At 51.5% G+C, this 27,269-nt stretch overlaps 11 protein-coding genes across 11 annotated transcripts; 4 read left to right on the top strand and 7 right to left on the bottom strand.

Annotated features, from left to right (window-relative positions):
• Positions 1-236: 236 nt before the first annotated feature.
• On the top strand, positions 237-1,017 carry CORC01_05308 (developmentally Regulated MAPK Interacting protein; the record flags this gene model as incomplete). Its single annotated transcript, XM_022616951.1, has 2 exons — positions 237-588; positions 659-1,017. 2 exons carry the CDS (start codon positions 237-239, stop codon positions 1,015-1,017), a joined length of 711 nt encoding a protein of 236 aa, XP_022476656.1.
• A 262-nt stretch (positions 1,018-1,279) lies between these two features.
• Positions 1,280-1,459, bottom strand: CORC01_05307 (uncharacterized protein; the record flags this gene model as incomplete). The annotated part of the gene is made up of 1 exon (XM_022616950.1): positions 1,280-1,459. The coding sequence occupies one exon, from the start codon at positions 1,457-1,459 to the stop codon at positions 1,280-1,282; it is 180 nt and encodes a 59-aa protein (XP_022476655.1).
• Positions 1,460-2,749: 1,290 nt separating this feature from the next.
• On the bottom strand, positions 2,750-5,535 carry CORC01_05306 (uncharacterized protein; the record flags this gene model as incomplete). Its single annotated transcript, XM_022616949.1, has 5 exons — positions 2,750-2,958; positions 3,028-3,711; positions 3,783-3,867; positions 4,101-5,224; positions 5,292-5,535. 5 exons carry the CDS (start codon positions 5,533-5,535, stop codon positions 2,750-2,752), a joined length of 2,346 nt encoding a protein of 781 aa, XP_022476654.1.
• Positions 5,536-7,662: 2,127 nt separating this feature from the next.
• Positions 7,663-9,393, top strand: CORC01_05305 (uncharacterized protein; the record flags this gene model as incomplete). The annotated part of the gene is made up of 3 exons (XM_022616948.1): positions 7,663-7,789; positions 7,848-8,185; positions 8,296-9,393. The coding sequence occupies 3 exons, from the start codon at positions 7,663-7,665 to the stop codon at positions 9,391-9,393; spliced, it is 1,563 nt and encodes a 520-aa protein (XP_022476653.1).
• A 1,610-nt stretch (positions 9,394-11,003) lies between these two features.
• Positions 11,004-11,738, bottom strand: CORC01_05304 (glycosyl hydrolase family 11; the record flags this gene model as incomplete). Its single annotated transcript, XM_022616947.1, has 1 exon — positions 11,004-11,738. The coding sequence occupies one exon, from the start codon at positions 11,736-11,738 to the stop codon at positions 11,004-11,006; it is 735 nt and encodes a 244-aa protein (XP_022476652.1).
• A 2,508-nt stretch (positions 11,739-14,246) lies between these two features.
• On the top strand, positions 14,247-14,749 carry CORC01_05303 (FAD binding domain-containing protein; the record flags this gene model as incomplete). The annotated part of the gene is made up of 3 exons (XM_022616946.1): positions 14,247-14,330; positions 14,394-14,561; positions 14,639-14,749. 3 exons carry the CDS (start codon positions 14,247-14,249, stop codon positions 14,747-14,749), a joined length of 363 nt encoding a protein of 120 aa, XP_022476651.1.
• Positions 14,750-15,741: 992 nt separating this feature from the next.
• Positions 15,742-16,672, top strand: CORC01_05302 (uncharacterized protein; the record flags this gene model as incomplete). The annotated part of the gene is made up of 3 exons (XM_022616945.1): positions 15,742-16,101; positions 16,172-16,497; positions 16,561-16,672. The coding sequence occupies 3 exons, from the start codon at positions 15,742-15,744 to the stop codon at positions 16,670-16,672; spliced, it is 798 nt and encodes a 265-aa protein (XP_022476650.1).
• A 132-nt stretch (positions 16,673-16,804) lies between these two features.
• On the bottom strand, positions 16,805-19,224 carry CORC01_05301 (uncharacterized protein; the record flags this gene model as incomplete). Its single annotated transcript, XM_022616944.1, has 5 exons — positions 16,805-16,902; positions 16,954-17,045; positions 17,112-17,157; positions 18,440-18,957; positions 19,073-19,224. 5 exons carry the CDS (start codon positions 19,222-19,224, stop codon positions 16,805-16,807), a joined length of 906 nt encoding a protein of 301 aa, XP_022476649.1.
• A 329-nt stretch (positions 19,225-19,553) lies between these two features.
• Positions 19,554-19,987, bottom strand: CORC01_05300 (uncharacterized protein; the record flags this gene model as incomplete). The annotated part of the gene is made up of 2 exons (XM_022616943.1): positions 19,554-19,777; positions 19,831-19,987. The coding sequence occupies 2 exons, from the start codon at positions 19,985-19,987 to the stop codon at positions 19,554-19,556; spliced, it is 381 nt and encodes a 126-aa protein (XP_022476648.1).
• A 509-nt stretch (positions 19,988-20,496) lies between these two features.
• Positions 20,497-22,823, bottom strand: CORC01_05299 (uncharacterized protein; the record flags this gene model as incomplete). The annotated part of the gene is made up of 5 exons (XM_022616942.1): positions 20,497-21,302; positions 21,359-21,627; positions 21,693-21,887; positions 21,942-22,445; positions 22,522-22,823. Coding segments are annotated over 5 exons (2,076 nt in total), but the record flags the coding sequence as incomplete, so codon positions are not given.
• A 2,643-nt stretch (positions 22,824-25,466) lies between these two features.
• CORC01_05298 (uroporphyrin-III) lies at positions 25,467-27,143 on the bottom strand (the record flags this gene model as incomplete). Its single annotated transcript, XM_022616941.1, has 1 exon — positions 25,467-27,143. The coding sequence occupies one exon, from the start codon at positions 27,141-27,143 to the stop codon at positions 25,467-25,469; it is 1,677 nt and encodes a 558-aa protein (XP_022476646.1).
• Positions 27,144-27,269: the final 126 nt, after the last annotated feature.

The following is a 27,269-nucleotide window of genomic DNA, read 5'->3' as shown; positions in this document are numbered from 1 at the left end:
CGACTGGACTATCGACAGGGATTATGTATAAATGTTTTGTTTAAAAAGCTTGAAGGGGGGAAGCTCAATCTCCCGTTCGATGTTCGGTCAACTGCTCAGATTCATCAATCTTGGACGTTCGTTCTTGTCACTCGCTCAGACACACTACTTATTCTAATACCAGAAAACTTCAACTACACACCACAAAAAAAAAAAAAAAAACACCAATACATAACTAATTTCAAACAACCGCCAAAATGTTCTCCAAGACCGCCGTCGCCATCACCTCCTTCTTGGCCATTGCCGAGGCCGTCAAGGTCACCTCGCCCGCCAAGGGCGACAACTGGGACCTCTCCCAGACCCACGAGATCAAATGGGAGACCGTCTCCAGCGACCCCAAGAGCTTCGAGATTGTCATCGTCAACCAGTCCGGCTACCCCCAGGTCTCCGAGACCATCGCCACCGTCCAGGCTGCCGATGGCAAGTACGAGCTGAAGGACGCCAAGGTCGCCGCCGGCAGTGCCTACCAGATCAACCTCGTCTCCGTCGACCCCGAGAACTCTGGCATTCTGGCCCAGTCCAACCAGTTCAACTTCATTGGCTCTGACGGTACGTGAAGCAACACATTTCTCTATTCTCGGTCGTATCAAGCGCAGTCCGCTCACCTTGCATGCCCTAGATTCCTCTTCCGCCTCTGCCTCTGACTCTGCTTCCGCTACGGCGTCGGCCAGCGCCTCGGGCTCTGCTGCCTCTGCCTCTGTTACCGGTTCGTCATCCTCGGCTTCTAGCTCCGCGGCCTCTGCCACTGCCACGGCCACCCAGAGTTCCGGCCTGACCACCGTGACCACAGCGACCACCGGCTCTGCCGCTGCCACTGCCTCTGCCTCTGGAACCGCTGCCTCTCACGCCTCCAGCTCCGGTACCGCCACTGGCTCCGCTGCCTCCGGGAAATCCACTGCCCCCAGCAGCGCCTCCGCTATCAAGTCCACTTTCGCCATCTTGGGCTCCGTCGCCGTTGCCGCCTACATGCTCTTGTAAGCAAGATTACAAGATGCACGCACAAATCTTGTTTTTTCCCCCCCGCCTCCTTGGAGCTGTTTTGAAAACCCGAATGATACCAACCGGCTACGATGAAGGGAGTAGCGACAAACTAGCGAAGTGCCCATTGGAAGGACCGGAAATGAAGGATTATACCACACACATCAAAATCGGATGGGTCATGTCTGGCGTCGCCTTCGCACAATTTTGAATTACGTTTTTTTAGACTAATGTTGAAGCCTTGCTACTGGACTCCCTCCAATTACGGGCGCCTCGAAAACGCATCATGCATGTGTGTGTGAGAGAGAGAGAGAACAACTTGATGATGGAGAAACCTGGTATCCTGCATGAATGGGATGGATTTCCTGGGATTCGACCCCAAGATTTTGCGCCGTTCCGGACGCGACCTGGGCGCGGAGATGAGCAGACCCATGCCGTTCATCCCGAGGTGCCCAAACCAAATGGCGAAAAGTCAATGGATTATTGAACAATCTCCACCATTTGCTGTGAGCTCGTAATTATGGATACGGAATGACCGCACCTAATTCGAGACCGTTATGCGGCACAACCCTGCCGTTCCCCTGATCGCCCGCCTTAACGTGCAGGTTGGCGTCTGCTGACTAACCCAATTGGGATTGACGGCTGGGATCATGCCAGAATGGGGGCGTCGTTTGTCTGGCGCTGTGCCGTTATCGCGAGCGAGCGAACGAACGAACGAACGAAACCCCCTCCCAGGGACTAGTTCCAATCGCGTCAGATCACGTCCGGAAAGCATGATTGTAGATCGTGATAACACGAGAGCAGGATACGGGTTGCTGGCTCTCATCATTTCAAAACGGAGACGGCAAGTCTTTTTTTTCATCGACGCTGAGACGGTGGATTTGCTGTGATTACGGATAGGCACCGTAGGCTTTGTGAGTTGCTTTTATTTGTGGATCCCGAATTTAAACGCGACAATTTAGCCTTTCACGCTTTCCACGTGCCGAACAAGCCTTTTTCCAAGTGTCTTACAATTGTGAGACAGTCTGCTTCAGTCTATCGATGCTCTCGCCAATCAGGAATGGCGACCTGACTGACCTTGATAGATTCCGCTTGGGAGGAATGGTGCCCGTTGAACGACATTTCAAGCAAGGGACCTCACTGTCCTTGTTTTACCACGCCACGGCAAGACGCCAAGCGATTGCACTCATGTCTTTGCTACCTATTCACCCGTCGGTTTCAAGTGCACTTGTTTCGTCGTCTGAAATCTTTCTGGTCTACAATCCCATGGATCGGCACGCCGTTCACCCTACAGTTCCAGTAACATGAAACAGAACAAACTGGCCATGACCATTTTCTGTACATTGACCTTCACATTGATGAGTTGATGTAATATTTGTGTATTATTTGTTTTACATATTCTACCGGGAGAAGATTGAGAATCCGGTCAATTGGGTTGCGAGAAAGTCCGTCGGAGTGCGACTCGCTAACCGACTCGTCCCACTCATGTGCACAGCACAGATCTTGCTCTGGGGAGTTGAATCCATTGTCCACTCAGGTCCGGTTCCTGTCTTTTTTCCCCCAAGTCTTTTAAGTAAGCGACTCGGAAATTTGCAATGAATTTCGATATGGTCATTTAGACCGGGCATTCATAGTCCCTAAGAACCCCTGGGGTGTTTATAGGAAGCCCCATGTACTTGTGCGACTGCAACTGACAGAAGCGAGGAATGTGTATTGCACATTTCTCTGCGTATTAAGGATCTCCACTCATTGAGGAGGCCGTGCTAGTACTCTTTCTTCGTCGACTGAATATCCTCATGGGCCCGCTGGTTTGTGGGCGCTTTATAGACGGCGGTAAAGAACCCTCCTTTAGGGATTGAGGGCTTACGTGTGACTGAGGGAAGATGCCAAATTTCCCTTTGCTATTTGTCCCAGACCAACACCAATGGTCCTGGTAAAGCCCTGAGAGGTTGCCTTCAGTCAGCCCTAGGTCATCAAACTTGTCACTCGAGGCAGCACCAGAGCACTTACATCCGACGTTTCTGATGGCTTCCCCCTTCCCAAAAGTCAACCAGCCCGCCCTTGAGTTGTCCGGAGGATCCCATTTCCATCGCGTAGTCAATGATACCGCACTGGTGGCTTGGAAAGAAATCTCGTTCTGCCTTGGACTCTCAATCTCAACAAGTTTAGATGGGAATGGGCCTTGCACGCCGTCATGCCAGCCAGTGCACCACTTGCCGCCCCATTGCTCTGGGAACTCGACACCGACAATCCTCGCACCGACGAAGAATTGAAGAACGTTGGGGCTGCCGTCAGGGCCTACCAAGTTCTCACCCTTCCGCTGAACGTAGCTCTTTAGAGCCGTGGCGACGGGAAATTGTGCGAGGATGTCATGATCGGGGAATGGACTTGGCGCCGGGGACGATGGGAAGTGGACGTCGTAGTCCTCGATGGGATCATGGTCCTTGTCGACTTGACCGTACAGGACAGTCACACCGGGAACTTGTGGAAGAGGCTGAGGATGGCTAGATACGTGTTTGAGGAGCTGATCTGCGCTCTGGAAGACGGTTGCATCCGCCTCGTGGACGGTCTGTCCGAAATGGGTGCAGAACAGACACGCATACCGAGTTTCCGATGCTGTTTTGACCGCAATGTGTGATTTGACCAGGAAGCGGACACGGTAGACAATACCATACTTTGAAAAGTTTGCACGGGCTGGAAGCATGTCAGAATCAGAAATGGCCGTCACAAACCACAATACAAGGGGAAAATTCGGATTGGCTTACAGTCACCCTCTTTATCGAGAGCCAGCGCTTTGTGCAAATGATGATATTCGCAATCTATGCAACGGCCGATGAGAAGTGGTTCGCCCTGCTTTTGTTTTAGCCGTGCTGTTTTCAAGCTGGATTCTTGCGCTCAAGATGGCTTGGGGGGGGGGGGGGGGGGGGCGGGGCGGGGAGGGGGGCGGATGGCGCGCGGTTCGCGCGGGGCGGTGTGCGGCTTGGGGCGTGTTGTGGTGTGGGCGTGGGGTCGTGCGCGCGCGCGGCTCTGGGGGGGGGGGGGGGGGGGGGGGGGGGGGGGGGGGGGGCAGAATTTCGACTCACCCATGCCATTGTCTGCTTGATGCCATCCCAATATCCTCCTCGGCGGAATGATAGTGCGCCGTCACAGAATCCTTTGAGTTGGTGAAAAGAGCTCTTCGGCCCGATCAAACACCCCTCTTCCTTTTCCAGTGTTGAGATTGACCTCAGACGATGTGTGCTGGTTTCTGATACCGCTTGTTCGCTGGCCAGCATCAGTCCGTCGGCGAATTGCCCCGAGGGCGGGAAAGTTGTTGTTAGAGCCTGTTCGAATCTTGTTGCTGCAATCGGAGACATCCTGGCATCAACAGTCGAAATTTTAGTAGAAGTGACACTCGACGATTGAGTAGGAACATCCGAGTAGACTGACGTTCTACTTGTTGTTGAAGGACTGATGGGATCAAATACTGAGCTCTGTGGTGTCGAGTTGTCGAAGCCTATGCGATTACCCCGCGCGATAAATGTGCCGTCGCAAAAGGCATCACCAACCACGGCGGTATTTTCGGGGATGCTTCCACGGACAGGCCGTCGAGGTTTAGGAACCGAGGTCTGCTCCTCAACCCAATCTGATGTCCATGGCTGTACACGCTCTTGGGGTGTGACGACTCTCAGCCGACCCATTTCATCGCCGAGAGCATCCGGCGACAACGGCCGCGGCCGCCCGTCTCTGTTGGATGGTATACTCCCAGGTACAACGCGAGACGATCTAGGATCGGACTCTGTTGACTCGGCCCTCGAGTGAGTCAGCCTCGTGGTCGTGCTGTCCGTTGATCCGTAGGAGCCTCGCGTGTTACCCCGGCTCACTTGCGGCTTGGGTTGCCGTGGGACGGCAGGAAATAAGGAAATGCTGGCGGCCCCGTGACTAGCTACCCGTGGGGGTGGTGCCGGTCGGGGTGGAGGGTTGCTCTTGATTGACGATGCTAGCGAAGGAGGCAGAGGTGGTAATGGCGGGAACTTGTGGACCGGCGCGGGCGGAGTTTTGGTGTCAATCTTGGTCCTCTGGATCGCGTCTAGTACAACCAGGGCGAACGATCTAGTAGCAGCCTGTAGCTCGACAAATTTAGTCAAGTCGAAGGTGTCTACTTCAATGTAATCCTCAAAATCATACAGCAGCTCTTCTAGTGCTTTCCGTTTCTCCGCCAGGTCATCTTTTTGTCGAACGTTAGCGGCCACTAAGGATAGGAGCCGGCGAGACCATTAGTCGGTTCAGCTTACTATTGTCGGCAATTGTGTCTTTGAAGTTGTCTCCATGCTTCTCAATCTGGCTGTCCCACAAAGGCTGCAACCTCTTCAATGCCCGTTGGCCTTCCTTGGTGATGGCGCTTGCTGATTTCGCCATCTCGCGGGCCAGTTCTGGCTCCTCCTCGTGTGCTTCGTGCGCATTTTTGGCAGATTCTTCCCCCCTCTCGACTACCTCCCGAAACGGATAGAGAATAAGCTCTTCAACGTCGACGGCCATGGCTGATGGCTCTGGAATGGCGATTGCGTGGGTTTGGACGTTGAAGACAGGTGGAGTGCTGGGGAGCCGCTCTGCGGCCGTGGATGACCGGCGAGGTTCGGATCGACAATGACACAACGTGGGGATGGGGTTCAATTAAAGGGTCCTTTCTGGAAGGAGCCGTTACCAAATTGTTGGTACACGCCAAATAGCCATCTTCAATGGGAATGTGGCATGCGTAGGAGATTACATGCAACTACCTGCAGGCTGCAACCTGGTGCACGTCGAGAACTGTTGTGAGCCACTCGATGGAGCACGTGGGAGGCTAGACAGGGAACTGGAGACCGGATTCTTCATGCACACCACAACGGCGCTATTGTTTCGGTCGCCTAAACAAGTGAATCCTGCCGAAGCGTCTGGCACTACACCGAGAATGCACATGACAGGACAAGCCGTCTTACTACTATGGTAATGGTGCGGGAGCCGTTGGCCACCGGTTCGTTTGCATATCCATGTTGGAGACCTTCATGAAGAATTGTTCTGTGTGAGGATACCGGGCCACAGGCATCGAAGCGGCCTACGCTAGAGAGAATCGGTGAGCAAGGACCGATACTCGTTTCTCGCGCACTCACCCGTGTCGATGGCTTTTAAATTTGCTTTCCAAACTCAATTAGGTACAGGACACTTTTCTGGATGAACACGCGCTCCATCGGTCTGATCCTGCAAACCTACAAACCTCTTCTGGCGGTCCCAACTCCTCAATTGCCCCATCTGGCGACGTGTTCACGAAGGTTAATTCGCATTGGCCATTCATATTTGGGGCCTTATAATTACCCGCATCAAAAGCACGTCATCCCGTGCCGGTCGGATCATGGGAGGGGCCTTTCATCGCCAATATCAACGACCACCGACTCCGTGGTTGAGCCGACCCCGGCCGGAGACAGGGTGGAGACCTGGGTTACGTTGATCTTTGTCAAGGGGGAGAGGTGCTACCGCGATGATCCAATGGTGGCCACGTTCGGTAGAAGCGTTCCGGGGCAGGCGATAATCGGTCGTCCAGACAAGTTCAAGACTCGAAATGAAATCATAAAATCCCGTCAGCTAGCTTCGATAATTCCGCTCTCGATTTGCAGACAAAATGAAACCACGAGGCACTGAAGATTCATCGATTTCAGTGATGCAGATGGCCCGCTGCAATGCTTCTTTTATGGTTACCCACATGCATTCTACCAGGGCAACAACCCCACCACCGAACTTGTAATGTCCACAATCCGGAGACTAAACAGTGCTTCCGGCATACCCGGGATCCCTGCATTGTCAATGGAAGTGTGTTCCGACGATTAATTAGGCAGACGTTGTTTCACAGCGTTCGCTTTCCGGCCATGTTCCAACATGTGTTAAGTGGCTTGGGAAGTTCACCGGGCTTACGATGGCAATACGGCACAGCCCACTTAATTCGGCCATCTATTGGTGGACTCGCGTCATCTCTTCTTTCAAACCCATGTTTTCGGATAGCCGACGATAAGAAATCCTTGCCGAATTGCCTCGGAACCTCGCGCATTCAAGTTCCAGTTCCGTTCCAGAACGGGTCCGGCCTCGGAGCACCTGTCCAGATCGGCCATCCGACAGGCTAGACAGTCGTGTGTGGGTTATGTTCTCCTCCCGTTCCAACATAACCAAGTTGCGACTCTTGAGTACAACGCCAAGGTAGCATCTTAGCCAAAAAGAAGTAAAGTACAGAAAAAAAGAAGACATCGAATAGAAGACATCAAATTGGGAGGTAAATCACACTACTGAATGGCCATCATTCAGTTGCGAGAACTATACAGTTTTCGGACACTTGCCTTCTCGCCGGACAACCTGGCTCAAAAATCTGCGGAGCCGGAGGGTCCCATGGGCTCTAGAGCCGCGCTTTGCACCCAACAGCGTTCTTCCGAAAGGCGCACCAGTCCCGATGTCCGGAGCCAAGCATCGGGTGTTGCCGAGTCGGCCCCAGTTTGTGGAGGGCTAGTCACGGATATCGGCCGCCATATCAGAGCCGCATTTCCGTCCGCAGCGGAAACCAGTTCTGCTTCCTGTCTTTGACAACTTCTCCTGTGCTAGTAGAAAATTAGGCATCGGTCATCCTTTGGGAACAAATGGCACGCAATGACAACCGACAACAGCATTCGAGACCAAGGGGACTCTTCACAGAGGACCTTCTTAGATAGACGCGATGTCGACATTGAAGAGTATGCGGACATCATTCCTGCGCGGTCCAAAACTGCCAAAGGAGGTTCGTCTTGGCTTTACTTGTCGTGCAGTAGATTTCGGTGGCTCACACTATTGTCTAGATGATCCTGCACATCCAGGCTTGACAAAGCTTCCGTCAGGAGTCCTCAACTTCCAGGACGACCCAGTTGCTCGCCATCAATCCAACGTGGAGGTACCTTACGAGATCTACAATCGCTTTTCGAAGCACCGCAAACATGTGACTGTCGCCGTCATTTCCTGGTGTGGTTTGTTATCACCAATTTCCAGTACGGCTGTCTTGTCGGCGCTTCCCGAAGTCGCAGCCGAGTACAAGACTACCGGAGACATCATCAGTCTTAGTAATGCGTTGTATCTCGTCTTCATGGCTATCAGCCCTTGCTTTTGGGGACCGTTGAGCCAGGTGTATGGTCGAAAATGGGTAAGTGGATTGATTCTACAACACCTCGGTTCTTTAATTTCTGGCTCAATCCGTCGGCCAACTGTTTCTTGTTTTCAAAAACAAGCAGAAAGATTGACTCATGTTTCCAGACGTGTATGGTGACATCGTCGCTATTCTTGGGATGTTCGATTGGTACGGCTCTCAGCCCTAACGTTTCCGCCTTTTTTGTGTTCCGCATCCTCACTGCCTTTGCCGGAACATCATTCCTCGTCACTGGTCCCGCTGTAATTGGCGACTTGTATCATCCTACAGAGCGTGCCACTGCGATGGGTTGGTTCTTGTCCGGCACACTCATAGGGCCGACGATCGGACCAGTTCTTGGCGGCATCATTGTGACCTACACATCCTGGCGCGCCATCTTTTGGCTTCAGACCGCTCTTGCTGGTGTTGGCGTCGCGGGTGCTCTCTTTTTCATGCCGGAAACGTTGCAGGAACTTAAAAAGGCAGGCCTGGAAGGGCTCGCTTTCAGTCAAAAGGTCAGCGTGTTATGGGGTATGACGAATCCTGTCCGAGTTATTCGACTCTTCAAGTTCCCAAACCTCATATTGGTGGCGATTGCCAGCGGCTCGCTCGTATGGAACATGTACGGCATGCTGACGCCTATCCGATACGTCCTCAACCCGCGGTTTTCTCTGACATCGCCGGCACAATCGGGCCTCTTCTACTTGGCGCCGGGCTGCGGCTACCTTGCCGGCACCCTCGTCGGTGGACGCTATGCCGATTACACGGTTCGCCGCTGGATAGCTGAACGGCACGGACGCCGCATCTCCGAGGACCGGCTGCGCTCGTGCATCCCTTTCTTGGGCGCCGCCTTGCCGGGATGCATGCTCATCTACGGGTGGACAGTCGAGCGTCGCGTTGGCGGCGTTGCGGTGCCTGTCGTCTTCATGTTCCTCGGGGGCGTATCGCAGCTCTTTTGTTTCCCGAGTTTAAACACCTACTGCTTGGACGTGATACAGGGACGCAGCGCAGAGGTGATTGCGGGCAACTTTATGGTGAGATATTTATTTGGTGCCGCTGGATCGGCTGTTGTCCTTCCAGCGATCAAGGTCATTGGGGTTGGATGGTTCAGCACCATTTCTGCTGGCTTCTTGGTGATCGGGGCTATAAGCGTTTGGGCTGTCGCACTCTGGGGTAGAAGCTGGCGCCATCGCATTGACGAGAAGTCGAGACCATCTGTGCTATGAATTCCAGTTTGAATGACAATCTCGATATAGAATATGGTCTTCAGGTGTTTCCTTGCTCTAGTAGACTAAGATCAAAACGTTTTCCTGGGTTGAAATCATTGTACATCTGGAGAAACGGCAAGAGTACGGTTTCTTTTGGGACAATTTATAGAAGGCCATTTTAGAGTAACGTAGAGCCCCACATAGAGTGAAATACTATGCCCACTTCAGCATTCCATGTAAGGTAATACCAAGCTGTGTATGGGTATCGTTTAGGTTACCTCAGATGAGTACATATGTAGGGTAAAATAGATCGGAGACTAAATGTGAGTGGCTACAGTTCACGACTGAATCTTCTCTTCCTAGGGATAAAGTTTCGACGGCGTCCTTGTTGTTGGTATGGTGCGGTTGTAAGAAAGAAGAAATTGAATTGTATTGGGGGCGGTAAAGCCGCGCTGAGGGAGACAACATAAATGAGATGAGATGGGGCTAAGCGCAAAACGTCTAGACGATGTCGACTGCCTGTGACATTGACCGTTGAAGCAAAATTCAAGGCCAGGGACCCTTGTTCGCACTACACTCACCGTAATACTTACTGATTGAATAATTCTAGAAATTCATGTTCCGTTCGGACTGTTGGTCGCAGCCGGCGCGACCACCGACACAGATTCAAATGTTCTTCGCGCGAAATTCACGAACCCAAGATTTGAGACTGGTTACGATGCTCACGATTGGTCCGATGCATCTTCATGAAGTAAGACCATTTCTTCTATATGCTCTAGCAATAGAGCCTCGATAAGAAGGGGTGTCTATCCAACCACGTCTTCTGCCCGTTTAACAAGGCAATTATAGAACTCAGCACACATCTGATCGAATGAGTTGAAACGATGATGTGACCATTCGTGTCATCGGCGACGGCAATGCTCCCCTGGGCGCTCAACAATGAGCGTGACATTGGTAATTTTGTCTTCCGAATCATCGCTAACTAGAAAACCTTGAACAAGATGGTGTTTGACTATGGCGAGGTCATGACACAAAAGGACGCCTTTCATGTTCTCGAGAAGGCATCTTGCGAGAATTTAACTCAAGAGTTTGTACGTACCCGAGAGTTTCATTAACCTTGACAAGTAAAGATCAGCTACCAACCAAAAGCTTAAGTAACTCTAAAAGGCTTACAAGTCATCACCTCCCAGAACGGCACGAATTCTGCGAAGGAAAATATCAAGGACATAACGGCTCTCCTCAAGACTAACATGGCAGGGTGTGGAATCTTCTTGATATCCGTGCAAACAACTTGGAAGCTTTAAAGACTTTGGCTGGCCGGCGGCGGGACATGTAAGTCTGGAAGGAGGGCCGGGCTAAGGCTGTCGAAGTTGAATTCTTTGATAACACATTCACTCCTCGAGAAGACCAAAGACAATCCACAGAGAATCCTTGGGGGTGATATTGTATCATGAATATGTGTGCGTATGGATGTATTTGATGTATGGCCAAACCCTGGCTCGTAAAGAATAGATACAAAAGAAGATGACTCGTGTGCTAAGGCTTACAGTCCTCTCAAGTGCTTTCCGATGTCGAATGAAACGCACGGAAGTCGAGCTCCCAGACACACGGGCGGAATGAAAAGCAATCTAGTTGGTGACGGTCTGCTTGGCTGAGCCAGCGCCATTCCAGGTTTCGACAGCAATGACCTGGAAGTTGAGCGTACCTAGGTTCAGGCCGTAACTCTTCCAAGCATTGAAGTGGTTGGCAATAGAGACGGTACCGTTGGAGCTACCCCCATTACGAACCGAGATGTACTGGTTGAAGGTTTGGGTACCTTGGATTGAAGGAGCGTTGGTACGCACGTTCTCCCAGACGGTGTACGAGCCGCCATCGCTAGACACGGTGCCCTTCTTCGTCCCGGTCTGAGAGAAGCCGGCAGAGTCCTCAATGACATAGTACTCCACAAGCGGATTGGTAGTCCAGCCGTAGACAGAAAGGGTAGCGAGTCCCTTGGTGACGGCGAAGGATCCGCCGTGAGTAATGGGGGCGGTGGAGCCGGGGTTCCAGCCGACGCCGACAACGAAGTCGTCTGTGGTGTCGAAGGTGAGACTGAAGCTGTTGCCTGAGGGCGTGAAGTTGACCGTGCCGCCGGTCTTGTAGTTCTGGACATAGTTGGTGCGCTCCTCGAGGGTCATGCCGCGTCTCTCGAGAGACTCATTGCGACGTGCGAGCATGAGGGGGTGATCAGGCCCTAAGAAGAAGTCGGAAGGGCCGCGTCTATGGACATGGGGAGGCAGCAACTCGGACGGTCCGATCGCGGGAGCAGCAAGGCAAGGGGCGATTGCCGAAAGAGCCAAGACTAAAGAGTGAATGGAAACCATTTTGAGAATGAAGGTCTCGATTGGGCGAGGTAGGTGTTGGTTGGCTCAAGATTGCCAAGATATCTGCAATCGATGCAGGCGAACGTCGACCTTATACGATTTTCTTGGCATGTTAGATGTCGTTAGATCAAACCAGGGGACTAGCTAGCCCGGTTTGCGTGCTCGCAAAACCTCGCTTGGTTCCGTGTTAATTATCGACGAAACGGTTGCTCTTCCGTGCCGAATGAAATCAGGCAGAATCGGAAAAGTAAGCCCCTGGCTCTATTAAGGCGAGGCTTCTAAGGGCATGGATGTTTCGATTCCACCAGCCATAATTGTCTATGAGTGAAGACCTAGACTCATGCTATAGAATGGGGTCTTTTTTCAAAACATCGGCCTCGCAGGGGAAACCCTGCGAGGAGCTACGCCGGATCACCTCACGGCTCATTAAGGGTGTTGCAACCTGGTGGGCTATCTGAACAACGCGGGGAAGTCACCGAAACATACGGTACATAAGGGTACCAAGAGAAGCCGGCTAAATTAGATATAACGGCTCGGCAATGGAATTATCTCAGCGTACGCGGCTGGATCGCCTGGCGTATATTGTGTGGCGTCTTCGTCACTGCTACACGCACGGCATCTCAGCCGAGTCACGTTGTACTCCTGCGATTTTGCCGGCACTAGCGACGCATGGGGCTGATTTGTAGTTGCTTTTGAAGTCAGGGCTTCTTGCTTTGGCAGGGTCAAGTGATGGAACCGACGCAGTGTTCAGTAGGCAGTAAGGACGGCACTTGAAAGACGTCAAAAGTAATTCTGAGACGCTAGTATTCATTCTGACAGGTTCATTCTGACAGGTCGAGCGGCTTTCAGTCAAGCTACACCTTGTTCGGAGGGTACAAGAACCATAACTTGGGGGCAAGAGGTAGAGAAGCAAGCTGCCGAGGCACAGTTCTCGCGTCGTTCCGGCAAAAACGGCAGTGGGTCGGGTTAAATACGAACCTTTCGGGGAACCTCTGGCAGAACTTCCAGATGACACCATAATTACCTAAGGAGCAATTAATCGGCTATAACATGAACTCACGTCGTATTCTTCTGTCTGTTCCATTTATCTAGGACACACTAGGAAACCTTACTATTTGTCTGCAACGAAATAAATGAGAACGAATCCTGTATTCAATCGCAGCTGAAAACTTTATTCTTGATCTGGTGTTGTTCAGAGTCTCGGAAGAAATCTCCGCAACAAAAGCTCGCAGAATCTCGGATACTTATCTTAGACTCAAGTGCCACTCACAAGGTAGTTTTCGCTGCTTCATCTCTGCCTCAACGATCATATGGAAGTTGAGGTTACATGTGTCTTCAACAAGTGACAGCTGTTCAGCACTGTGGCTCAATTGTTCCTCTGTAAGATTCCCCTGCTTTAGGTATGGCCCCCGCTTGTCAGTTACCAGAGATGCGACTGGAAAATGAGGCAAGCCAACGAGCCCGCCTCGCAATTTCTTCTGACCTTTTATCTCTGTCTGGATGCACCCTTCATTGCCGGCAATATTCCAGGCATTATTGTACCAATATTCCGGGCATACACTGATTATGCGGAGTGCAACTTACCCATGCCTCCGTTCGCTCCGGTTGGTGGGCTGGATTTCATTTACACGCAGTAATTGTCCGAAGCCATTGCTGGGGCTCTGAAGAATAGCCATGCTGTATCAGGAAAGGCCGTCTTAATTGGTGACCAGAATATCACTTATGCGGAGTGCCTACTTTACGAGGTTTTTCCAGGCGGTTGAAAATGATCATTAATTGAAGTCACCGGATCAGGATCACCCGCTGCTACCTCGGGCTACCTCGGGCTACCTCAGGCTGCCTTATACGTGGGTGACAGGGCAGTCGACCATCGACCTGACCCTGCGGAACTGGCAATTCTAGGATGATATCGCCGTGACGACACTGAAAATGCGACCAACGATGTAGCATTCAAGTATAATACTTTTGCCATATTTGAAAAATATCCATGGCCTAGGAAGCAGTACTAATGCCAGGAATCCCAAAAGACTCGTCACCTAATGTAGTCGTTACTGAGCTTTTGATACACTAAATAATTTTGGCATCAGTGAACGCATATTTTCCTGTAAGATTAAGAATAGCTTACTTTGCAACGAAAAGAATAGGTTAGCAGCCCCAAAGGTGTACCTCGCCAAGCTGTTCGCGCTGGCTGCGCTTGCTACAATGGAACGATGGTATGGGGGCCCTAGGTAGTGGATTGAGCTAATGGACAATATGATATTGCCCCAGCCAAAGACGACAATTGCGATGTTTGGAACAGCAATATTGATGTCTGGCCGGGCAGAGCAGCCGAACCAAAAGAGGCTTATTGGAAGAACCAAGCTCCCCAACATAGCTGGATAAAGCCGAAGCTGCTCAAGACCAAAACCGAACAAGATCTATTGTCCGAGGAATACGTACATTTCAAACCATTGTGAACGCGCTTGGACCGGACCCCGCGCACTGACATACAGGATTGATAGAGCAGCGATGTACCCCATTCATCAGCGCTTGGCTTCTAACTTGAGGCGCGGGAGGTGTCTTTTGGCTGGCGACGCCGCACCAGTGAACAACGTAAGAGCTCATGTAACCTTTCTGACGGATGTTAAGCTAAGTCTATGAGTTTCTACAACACAGGTCATTTGTGGCTTGGGTCTGAGCACTTGCCTGCTGGAGTCTGTGGCTCTAAGCGACACTCTCACTCTAATTCTGAAAGACGGCAAACCAGGAAATCCCATACTGATAATGTCCTCGGATGAGCAACGTCAATTCTTCCAATTTTTTGTTGATCCAGTCGCTTCTTGGGTAAGATATCTGTATTTCTCGTCCACCTCAAATTCTCCTCGGACTAAAATAACAAAGATTAACAAATCTGGTCAACAGAGCAAACGCGAATACAGGCAGGCGAGCAAGACGATTGGTTCGTTCGCTGCTTGAGTGACATCTCAAGCCCCTCATTTGCACGTTGGATTGAAATGATGGAGAGCTTTTGACCGACACCAATAAAGGACATGACCAAAGCATTGGATGAGGGTTGTAGTGACCAGTCTCCTACATTTACGCCTTAACATAGCAAGACAGTTACAATCTGCCTTTATATTTGTTTCTTGAGGACCGCATCGTGGCGGGTCCAATGGATGCTGCTTGTATAATACCTATTGAAACCTTAGTTACCATGTATGCTTGACTGTCGCGCCATCTTCATGTGCTAATTTCATGGTGATCCTCGATTCCTTTATCCTGCCTCCTCATCTAACTGGGGCCTTCTACTGCCAATGAACGGAAGAGGACCTCTAATCACGCTCGAGACCTTCACATATTCAGCCTTAGCGCTGAATTGGCGTTCCTTTAATAAGTCAACAAGCAACTTCCAAAGCGTAGCTGACAAGGACGTTTCAACGGAATGGGAGCTGAATTTTTGGGTGCCTTGTATAAGGATACCTAGAGTCTTGTCAGTGGCTTTGTTTCTCAGGTCTTCGAATATCGTATTTTTGGGGTCCTCTTGACGCCCGATGTAAGCTTCGTCGCCATTCGGACTCGCTCCTCATTGGTCAGATCGGACTCCAGGTCAGGAGGCTGAGAAAACGAGTTTTTTTTCTTGATTCACTAACATTTAAGCAGCATTCAATGCATGTGTCAAAGATCGGTGTCTGTTATATGTTTGGTTACTTTCGTCTGTTTTAGGCATGGAATGCGATGGTAAGCGTGTCCGACCCGCGCGGGTAATGATCTCGCTCTACACACGGCTCAATATGTAGGTCTATTCCGTAGTCCGACCGGTCGCTGTGCCACACTCTAGCGCCGTCTACCCAAGTCCGACTAGGCAGACGAGCATCCTTACGGAACACGCAAAAATGGATTGACTAAATAACGGTGTATATATATAGGTGTTAATGGGTTTCTTTTCATCCTCAAAATCATCAGTACCAACGTTTACTTCTCTTGCAGTTTACCGACCTTAGTTGGACATACCTTATCTATCATCATGTCTACACCAGTCAAAAGTCAGCTTCACCTCGTGCTGTATCGAGGCTTCCCAGTCTCCAATGCCTACGTGTGGTCACCTTTTGTCACAAAGCTTGAAGCGCGCCTTCGATTCGCTAAGCTGCAATTCCGCACCGACCAAGGTTCAATGAGCAAAGCACCTCGTGGTAAAATACCATATATTGAGATCGCCCATCCCAACCAAGATCCGCCGACTAGCTTAGGAGACACAAGCCTCATCATCCAACGACTGATTGATGACGGGGTTTGTCAAGACTTGAATGAAACACTTTCACCAATCGTCAGAGCCCAGGATGCTGCCATTCGCGCCCTTCTTGAGGACAAGTTAGCTTTTTATCAAGTGAGTATAAGCCATGGTAGGAATATCCCCAGTAGCTTCCTATGCTCACAAATCTCTCTTCGCGTCACAGAGCTCGGAGAGGTGGCATGACAACTACGACACCATGCGATCTGGTGTGCTCGGTGCAATCCCATGGCCAATACAGCCCCTGATTGGTCTCCTGGCCTACCGCGGAGTGACCCGTACCCTTTATGGCCAAGGCACTGGCCGATTCTCCAGTGATGAGCTCGCAGGATTCCGCCGGGACGTTTGGGGGCATATCAATGCATTTTTGAGCGAGGCTCGCCTTACAGCTCCTGATCTTCAGACTCCTTTCTGGGTCTTGGGCGGCAAGAATCCTTCCGAGGCGGATGCAACCGTCTTCGGCTTCATTGCCTCGGGTCTGGGGTGTGCAGCGTAGGTCCCACCATCCCAATGCGATGCTGTGCGCGAAGGAGAAACTGACATGGTTGATGGCAGGGCACCGGATAGCAAAGAGATCATCAAAAGTTACCCGGTCTTGGTCGAATATGCCAAGCGAATCCATGATGTCTACTTCGAAGAGTACGCTCTTTGGGAAGGAGACGTATGATGGGGCCAGGAAGAGATATAACTTCAGATACACATTTCACCAGAGTTGCTACCGGGGCGCTAGCGGCTACTTTGCTCTGTTTTCCTTTCAAAATTTACTTTAGTTGGACTAGCAAGAAACTGTCAAGTCGGCTTAGATGCTGCTATCTCTACAAAAGGTTGTGGTAGAGTACTGGTCAGCGCAGCAGTCCGTGTAGGCTTGCTGATCCGCTGGCTCACACTCATAGCCAGCTATCTTTTGTTAGTCATTTTGGAAAGAGGTTCAAATCGAATACAACGTACACCACTTCTGAATGTCAGGGCAGCAAGTGATTGACACAGTTGTGCTGCGATCGCACGAGCAAAGGACAGCTTGCGACACACCGATAAAGGGGCTGGCGTCAAGTGTTAGAAAGACTCATAAAGTCGAGCTTGAACGGGGTCCGAGCAGCTTCACTTACATGGCAGCGAGGAAGAGTTGAAAGAACTGCATTTTGATGAGGAGAACTGTGTATGGATAGCTTAATCGCGAGTTGATCGAGGTTAGCTCTCGTCAAAGAGGAAACAATCCGCCGTTCTTATACGAGTCTATTCCCTCACATGACAGGACTGGCTTCCCCCGAGTGATTAGTTTTCTCTCGAGGAGAGCGTTATAGCTAAAGACACGCGGAACCTAACAAGGCACTGTCCTTCCACTTTGGGAAGCATCCGCCGGCAAAGTATATTGACGGGACCTACTACGGAACGGAACACGCCACGCAAAGAGCCATGATCGCTCCTTCGCCTCCGGGTCTGGCAGGGCTGATCAGTCATCCGATTAGGTATCCGAGACTATAAACCCCAGAAAAGGACTCAGCAATCTGCCCATGAGTTTGTGGGTCTAGAAGCAACATGAATCAATGGGACATCAGGGGGTATATGTACAATTTCAAGAACTTTTGAGCCTCTATGGAGTAGGAGCGGTGGCCTGACACAACCACCTCAACGTTTTCTTGCCTCCTTTGCAGACATTCCACGGTTCTACCAGTATTTGAGAAAACTTTAAATCATCCAAGTTAGATTGCAATCTGGAGATCCACCGCTAAGCGAACTCGAATGTTCTCGTATCGGGAGCGCAGAACGGCTCGATCTCACAGCGGACGAAAACAAAAGAGGTACGATTGTGGCAGATTTTCTAGGAAGTCCTGGAAAAGACCGTCACAAAGCTGAAGCCCAACAAATATAGGTATTGGCACTTTTCAATAGCGTTCTAGCATCTGCGAGACTAGATGTTACCTGTATATCTGCTTCATTAGAGTGGCTCTTCACGGTTGTGCTTGAAGTCCAATCAATTGGTCTACGTGTCCTCATGCTCCTGCCCGCAAGGCTTGAAACTTTTGCATGTGACGTAGAGTTTAGCCGCCAACACAAGCACATTACAAATTGTTGCTTAGCCTTACTTAACGAATGCCATCATTTTTCTCAAATTAGTGATGCGATGAGGTAGCAACAAAAGAATACGACAAGGCTGAAAGAAATCTTGTGAGAAAAGAGCTCTATAAAACAGTAAGGGCTTGATAGGCACATTGCAGTATGTCAAGCTGGTATTGCCAGTGACAGCGAACTGCCTGCCAGAGCAACATAGGTAGCCTTTCCAGATGCGTCCAGTCAACAGTGAAAACAACACGGACATCCACACTTGACCCCAGGGAGTCAACATTTTGCCAAGTGATGCAGGTCAGCGTGCTCATGTCAATCGGGGCACTTTGATTTTGAAACACTGCTACGCACTGGTGTTGGGTTTTTGTACCCACGTTGGCCGGATACAAACGGAAGTCAAGGTCCTCCAATTTGATGCCCGCAGCATCCGCAACCTGCGCAAGGGGGTCGACATTGCCAGCCTTCAAGGTCGAGACAAGCATTCCAGGCCCGTCGCGCGAGGTGTTGAAAGCGGCAGTTTTCTCTGGGCCTTGAAAATTGACAACATACCGCGCTGCCATCTCAGCAGTAGCGAGCTTTTGAAGCCGTACGACCGCAAGAGAAACGATATCAGCGTAAACTTTCAGGTCCGGGCGACGAGCTGCCTCGGTGTCGTGCGCGAGGATGGCGAAGCCTGCGTTGAAGTCAGGGACTAGGCCAAAGTAGCTCCTATAGTGTCTCATCAGGTCCTTCTTGGTGAAGATGTCGACGATGGAGCTGTTCGCGTGTTGGCCGGCGTGTTCAATCTCCCAGGGTCGGCCAACGCCGTTGCGGAGGTTTGAGATGTCGGTGGCAGCCAGCGGCGTGTGGCGGCGGGCGAGATGAGACGAGAGCTGAGCATGGCTTGGCCTGCGAGTGCGAGGTCAGAGGCTGTGGAAAACATCGAAAGAGCGCTGCCTTGGATTGGTCAGACGAGATTAATCCATGCTTGTGAGAAATGTACGCTGGTTCTCCAATAGCTTACATGTTCAGGTCTTGAGCAACCATCGGGGAATCCTTAACTGAAGATAGGAGGCCACTGTTGGTCATGTTAAGAGGCTCGAAAACCCCAGACACGAGAATGCTGTCGAACGTGCCTGTTCTGTTGATTCTGTCTTGAAATGCCTCCAAAGTCATGGTTAGGAGATGGAAAGCTGCGTTTGAGATGATGGGCGTCGTCGTATCAGGTAGAAAAAGGGATGGCTTACTACCGAATCGCTCAATGAATTCGGTGCAGCTGCAAGACTTGCCCAGAACGCAAGCGTTGGCTGAAGATAAGTCATGAGCAATGGGCCGCGGTATTCTCATAATTAGCAGGCTTACACTCTCTTGTCAATCCGGACTGCTAAGCTGCTAGTGCACCAACAGTGATTTCATCACACTTGGCTCTTATCCCATCTGGGAGACATCTTTGAGCTCTGGCAAGAATTGGGTGATCGGAGAACCCCATTGCCAATCCCCAATCCTCAATCCCCAATCCCCACAAGCCATGAGTAGACATTGAATCGTTGAGTAAGCGTGCCAAAAGGGAAGATTGTGCCGGAGTCCAGCGCTAGGTGCTTCGGGGCTTTGGGGGCTGTATAATTGCACTCAAAAAACACAGGGTCTTCTTCGGCCTCTTTGGAGCCCGAGAACAAGACTACTGAGAAGAAATTCAAGTTAGGCATGATCTCGCCAAAGTCTTCAAAGCCTCCGGTTTTCACAAGTTAATCGAAAAGCGAAGTGAAATCTTTCGTAAATGACTGGACTTGATGGTTTCAGCGTCCTTGTCGACGGTCGGCACAGGGTAGTAGGCTCTTAGAATAGGGCACGGCTGGAATACCGCGTTTTCGGTCAGGATGCTCTGAGTCCAAGACAGCAATACGGCGCTAAAGGCAATGGAGAGCAGATTTTGGCGCATGATGATATGTGGTCTAAGTCCAACCGGAGATTGGGAGTTGTGTCTTCAATATGAGACAGCGAAATGAGGTGGCGAGATGGTACTCTCCATCATCACTACGGACTTTCACTCTACGTTATATAACAATTCTCAATGCATCCTGATGATTAATTTCATTTTCTTCCCGGCCGTATACCAGTATTCAGGTCTCCTACTCAACTACGGACACGGAGGGCACGCACGTCTTTCACCCTCAACGAATCCAGGCAGTACCACATGCATCGAAACAATGGTCCGGTGCTTAACTGGAGATACGCTGATCTTCTTACGATCACGTGGTTAGCATTAATTCTCCTGCCCCTTTTGACCACGCGTCTCGCTACATCAGACATTAATTCAGTTCGCCGATAGGAGAAGTATGTTTGAAGTCCGTATCCGAGTCCGTGTCCGACCACGCCATGGTTTTTGGCTCAAATCCCTTAAATTGCACCCACTCCCTCTTCCTCCTTCTTCCTCTCCGAAGGACCGCACTAAAATTGCACTCCGCCACCGTTCTCATTTTCCATCACGTTTCCCCAGCCTCTGAAAGGTATGAATGATTCTGGTAAGAAGGAGAGGGTATCCATTACGAACCCGGGGTTCGAAACCATCGTCGCGGTGTTGGGCATGGGAAAGTCTGGATATGCGACGTTTCCGCCCGGCGGCGCCATAGCCTGCGAGAAAAGTGAGGGTGCGACTGTGTAATCCATGCTCGGATTGTGATTTGACAAATCCGAGCTCGGTGTTCCCATGGTCGTGAAACTTGCGGTAGTCGCTGGAAGACTGACATGCAGGTTCTGAGGCGAAATCTCTTGCTGTTGTTGCTGGCTTGCAGCCTGACTTTGCGCCTGCAGGTAGAACTTCTCGACCCGTTTCGCGCGGATCGCAAAGTGGTAGAAGCTGTCGCGGTCGCCCCTGTCGTCAAGTTTTGGTGAACTTGCAGCGTCAAGCCTGAGGACGACCTGGCGGATGGTGTGGCCAATGTCTGCAAATTGCCTCAGATGCTCCGCCATGAATCCCACCCGGGGATCCGCAGCCAGGAGATCAAGCCGTGCAGCTAGAGTGAAACCACAATGCAGCATCACCCAAACTATGTTCGGGAAGTAGACCTCTTGTCCATGAGGCGTATGGAGGAGGACACTAACAAGAGATTTGGCCGATACGATACTCTCCGACAAGCCTGCGATGAACCGCTGCATCGGGGCGTTTTGTGGGTTGTTGAGACCAAAAGGTGTCTCTGGTAGAGACAGCTGGTTCAGACAAAGCTGGATTGTGTGCAATTGAGGTACCAATATTGCTACGATGAACGGTCAGGAGAGTTTCCACACCGGAGGGCATTCTGCTCAAACTCACGACAATCGCCGAGGGCGAAGGTTAGACCGTTCTTGAACACGTCGACCCTTTCCTTGGCTTCTGACACAGCAGCTTGAATCTGCATAGGATCCAGTGTCGACTCGTTCTTGACAATGTCATCAATGTCTTCTGCGAGCCGCTGTAGGCTGATGATGTATGGGAGATACTGATCGGTGGGGTATTCTGACAATTCCGCTAGTCGTTCGGCAATATCGGTAATGTAACTAGATAGGGTGACTATGCGGAGTTTCTGAAGCACGATACTCGTGCTACAAGGATTTGAATATCAGCCCGCCATCTGAGCCTGTGGGAGCCGATGACTTGGCAGACATACCATGATGAGAGATAATATGTTCCTAGGAACGTCCTACATTCGTCCAACGAATCGACATAGTCTTGTGAAGTGCTCATCCCCTCAACATTCCATCGTTTCGGATTCTTGGGTCTATCGAAACGCAGATCGGAGACTATACTGGTAGCTAGATGAAGATGCTGTGAATATCTCTTTGGCCTGGGTTGGAAGTGGGCCCTAGGACGAGGTTAGTGCCGGAAGACTGGCAAGGCTAGCGTGGTTTCGCATTACCAGGCGAGATGGACGAGGAGGCCCTGGAGTATGTCGAGACAAGCAAAGTCACCCTTCACCAAACGAGCCGCGATGAGTTCGTTGAACATCTGACCCAGCGCTCGTTGCAGCCGGACATCGTCAAATGACGATACAGCAAGAAGGGCCAGCAACAGGGCTGGCCTGGTCTGTCTCAAAGAGCTCACATTTTCTGACGCTGGGATGATGATGAATGGGAAATGAGGTGTCAACTTGGTACAAAACCTTTCGAGTAGCTCCTGGCCTTGATCGATAGAAAGCTGGCCGGTCTCGAACGGGTCATGAGCGCCGCTGCAAAGGCCAGAACCGGCTTCCTCGGCTGGACCGGCTTGCCCGGCTCGGGACTGTTGAGCTGATGAACTACCAGAAGGGGCAGTAGGTTGCGGAGGGGTCCGGGTATGATCGGACGTGAGGCTTTCAGAGGCGGAGGGACTTTCGGTCACCGATGGGGCCGGCCTCTCCGGGACCTGCAGCAACTTGTTGGACCTTTTGTGCAATATTTTGCGTCAGTTCTCGATGGCAACCACCCCGATGCTGGAGAACGGGACTCATGAAAAACTACCTTGAACGCGGCCCCGGTGGCCTCCTCCCGCGGGCTACGGCATAGGTACACTCCTTGCCCAGCCGGAGACACCTATCGCAGACGTTGGATTCCTGGGAACGATCGCACTTGATTTTGGCGTGGGCACATGTGCGACATGTCTTCAAAAGCGGGGTTGGACTGCGTTGGCGAGACTCCATGACGCAGACGCACAACGGAATAGGTGCAGACGGAGGGGCGCGGCGCAACACGGGAGGGAATGGAGCTAGGCGGTTCCGAGTTCTCGGTGTGGTTAGCCAAACGGTCGTGGACGAAGCAGCATCGCTACGGACACGGGATGGAAAGAATTGATTTGGCGTACGGACACGGGGCCAAGAGAGACATTAATCTGTTCCCAGCGAGATTGCGGACGGGGTCGACGCCGCCGACGCAGCCGAGTGTTTAATGTCCGATCCAACGGTGCAGGGGTCCGCAGTGGCTTAGATTCCTGAGCTAGACCGGGCTAATAGTTGTCACTGAACTCTCATAGGGGCGCGGCCCACTAATTCAAGGCTGATCGGCAACGGGGAAGCATTGTGATGTGGCCAGTAGATCCTGATCTTGTCTTTTCAGTCATCTTTGACCAGTCAGCGAGCGGCTCATATCGCCAGCTCAATCGCAGCGTTACATTGAACTAGCGGAGGAATCAATAGCATCAAAGTCAGACTGGCAGCTAATCCCAAACTTCGGAAAACCTCAGGGGGGTAAAATGTCAGTGCTTTGGGTCAATGGTCAAGGTGCAAAAAATAAGCATCTGATATGTTCCATGCTCCAGCTCATCACACTAATCCGATATAGGTGCGTAAGTCTCCCATCGATCATCGATGATTGGAAATGAGGTCGCAAGTGAGATGCAATGCTAAATATTGAATTGCGATTAAAACCCATGACATACAAAAGACGCAATCTGAGACTCGCCAGCTGCCGCCATGAAGAAAATAGTAAGCGAAACACGGCAACACGTTTCAAAGCTCAGAACTCAACGTTATCAGTACATTATTACACAATCAACTTCAAAATAAAATCTCAAGTCGTGTACTGAAACACCAAAATCTCTGGTTCATACACAGATTTAGTCACTTACAGATACTTGTGCTTCAAAGGAGGCCTTGACTATAGGATTAGCGGATGTTTACTTGGGCGTCGCCTGGTTTCCGCCAAATTCATAGCCACCCTAGAGAACAAATACCGAGGTCGGAATTTCTTCATCGAATTCATTTCGAAGAAACCATTTCACCTCTATCATTCCATTTGCAGTCACCATCACAACGAGGAGATGCACCCACACCCTTCGAGACAGTTGACGGCAGTCAATTTTCATCTCGTAGCAAAGTCGTCTCCCCTTTTCCCGGTCAAGTCCCGGCATCACAATGCTTACAGTCTACGCGCATGTCAGCTTGTGAAGAGCGCCGTAAAAACCGACAGAGGTTCACCCAGTGGCTGTTTTCGGGCATTGGGGTGTTTCACTTCTCGGCCAAGCTTGGAGCTGGCAAGTCGACCTTGATGGAATTGCTAGCCAGCCCTGACGAGACCCAAAAGCTGCTTCATACGTCAGCGACAAGTTGCAAGGCGTCAACCGCGCCGATACAATTACTTCTGTCCGCGAATCCATTGTTGAGAAAGCACAAGGCATATTTTCCTGGGTAGCTCTTGTCATCATGGACATTCGGGAGAAAATTGAGAACGGCGCCAATCTCAAAGGTCTCACGCAGCAAGTAAACAGCTTCCTAAAGATACGAATGATATGTTCGCTCACATCCTCTATTCGTTGAAGCCATAGGCTCAAAGACGAGTATATGAGGCCCTGTCTGTGATGTTGTACGCCCAAGAGATGGATTTTAAATCAAGGCGTGCGGTGTGTCCCTCATGGGGGACTCAAGTATCTGCTGAAATGTACTGGGTCAGGACAGGGGTGGCCTCTACGGGCCACGAAGGTGACGAAGAAGATTAATCTCGCGGTTCTATTTTTGCGTAACCAGAAGGGGAAAAGGGAAACTTGGCCTGAAGTACCAGGTCCATAGATTATATACACATGAGGGCTGTTGGCCTGAGCTTCTGCGACAGAATCCATCCTCTGGTTTCACATACGAGCCGACAGCATCAGCGAATTCGATGGCCCTCTGAGGGTTGATTTTGCACATCGCTCAGTTGCGAACCTCTCGACGTCACTCAACACATGCGCGGTTTAGAGAAATCACATTTAACAATCTCCAAGATTTCTTCATGGAGTTGAAGAAGGGCACTTTGGCCTGGAAGCGATAACCTACAAATCTCTAAGGTTTTTTGACTTCTGGGTCAAAAGATCTTATCCCGTCCCCTGTCTTTTAGATGATCTCAAGGCGCGTTGCAAGGCAGAATATCATAAGAGCTACTGCCTCGTATGCGTTTCTGAAAAGGGCATAGTGAGGATAGATGTGGGCCCCTGAAAAGACTGGAAAGACTCAGCTGTTGTTTTGAAGTTTATGTATTGTGAGCGATGGTGCACGTGGAATTCACTCCTGTCAACATGATCAAAGCCTGATTGCTAGTTCAAACTGCACTTCAAAGCCACAGGTTTGGAGTTTCTAGGCATCAATCGATGTTGGAAGTGATATGGTGTTCATTGAGAGCTTCCTCAGGCGTGGCTTCATTTCACCATGCACGGTTCTGAGATTGCAGCATAGCTTATGAGCCACTTCTTTGCACTTTTTGGGGGGGATAATTGAGCTTGATTTAAAGTGTAGCTTGAGTTTTGGATTTTCGAATTTGACATATTGGGTAGGAGTTGCGGATTGAGTTGGAATGAAATCGCTTCTTAGATTGATATGCGCCTTTTGATGCTACCTTTTACCCGGAGATATTTATCTAAACCCCACGCAAGTGAATCCATCATATCATGTAAAATTTCGCCCGCCGATAATGGGCATGTAGGAAGAGGGTGGAGGGTATCAAGACAAACCAGGAAGCTCCTCAAAATCGAACCCCTTGAACCCATCCTCAACAGCCCACGCTCTCCCCTTCTCCCTCTCATACAACGCCTCACACGCTCTGCCCACAACAAGAAGCCCAGGCGGCCTGCTTCCCTCCGCTTCGATAGCCTCCGCCACATACCACAACGTCGTCCTAATCACCCTCTGATCAGGACAACTCGCCCGTTCAATAACAGCGCACGGAGTATCCCTCGGCCATAATACCCTCTTTGGTAGTGTCTTCTCTTCTTCCCCTCCTTCGCCTTGCTCCGTTTCGAGGTACCTCGTCAACTCCCCAACCAACCCGGTAATCCGATGCAAAGCCATCAAAAACACCACCGTCCGGCTCGGGATGTATTCTGGCGGCGTCGGCGCCTTCCCCTTCTTCCCCGTCCCCGTACACACGAGCACCTGATCGGCAACATCCCGCTGCGTAGGCGGAATCCCCGCAAATAAAGGCGCGCTCAGCGACGAGGTAATACCCGGCAACACGGTAACCCTCTCCCCGAACCCGTGCTCCCTGAAATACGCAACCTCCTCCCCGCCGCGCCCGTAGATGAAGGGATCCCCCTGCTTCAACCGCAGTACCGTCTTGCCTTCCTTGGCCCCCGCGAGCGCGAGCTCGTGCAGCTCCTCCTGCGCCTGGTCCGCGTTGCCGGGGAACTTGCGCGCGATCTTGACGGGCGTGCGGCGCGGGATCAGGTCCAGCACGCCTGCTGGCACGAGCTTGTCTGCGAGGATGAGGTCCGCCGTCTGGATTGCCTTATGCGTTGCGCGGGTGAGGAGGTCCGGGTGGCCTGGTCCGCTACCGGCGAGGATGATTCTCCCTTGCTGCTGCGGGTGCGCATTACTACCAGTGGCTCCAACGGTCGGTGGTCTCACGTCCTCTGATGGCGTGTTGCCGAACCCGGAATACGATTTTAGTACGGACTCAACGTCCTCGTCGTTGATGGCGGCAAGACGCTTCAGGGGCCAATACTCGCACACCTGGCTCAGCCAGCGCATACGTCGATTCTTCGCAGCATCGAGATCGGCCTCTGTTACGAGCTTATTGAATGACGCCGTCTGGTCAAACGAATCATCGACCTCATCCGCTGCGAGGCGATCCTCCGTCTGGATCCGCCGCCGAACATCCCCTAACCTCGCGCACGCGGCACCGAGGTCCCGGGGCAGCGCGGCGGCGACCTCACGCCGGATGCGGGAGGCGAGCTTGCAGCCGCGGCCGTTAGTCGTGACGCCAATCTGTAAAGGTCCATCCGTGTGCGTTGACAGCAGGGAAAAAGAGCAGAGGTGCGGCGCGTCGACGACGTTGACGGGGACGCGGTGCCGCCTGCACAGCGCCGAGATGTGTGCTGCTTGCGGGGAGGAGGAGGAGGTGACAAAGACGGCGTCAACGACGTTGTCGACTTCGTCGCGGCCGAGGGTGAAGAGGTCGGTGTCGGCAAAGGGTTTCCTGTGCCAGGTCACCTCGCCGGCGTCGATGCGCTTCTGGAGGCCGTAGTGCAGGTCGGAGGTGTCCGGGGCGATGAGGATGGGGGTTGCGCCGGCGTTGATGGTTTGGGTACAGCGGGCGGCGGCGAGGGGGTTTGTGCCGATAATGAGATGGGTGTTGCCCTTGCAGTTGAGGGCTGCGAGGAGGGATGTTGTCGTCGCCATCTTGTACTGTATCTGAGTGAAGATGATGAGTCTTCTTCCTCTTCTTCCTGAGGTAATCCAAGTACACGACCCCCGTCTCTTACTGGCAATCGTCTAAGTGGAGTTTGCGACAGAGGGAATGAAGCC

Source organism: Colletotrichum orchidophilum (assembly GCF_001831195.1).
Source record: "Colletotrichum orchidophilum strain IMI 309357 chromosome Unknown Scaffold_36.1, whole genome shotgun sequence".
NCBI classification, from domain to species: Eukaryota; Fungi; Ascomycota; class Sordariomycetes; order Glomerellales; family Glomerellaceae; genus Colletotrichum; species Colletotrichum orchidophilum.
The sequence above is the reverse complement of the archived record's forward strand: the minus strand, read 5'-3'. Positions and strand labels throughout refer to the sequence as shown.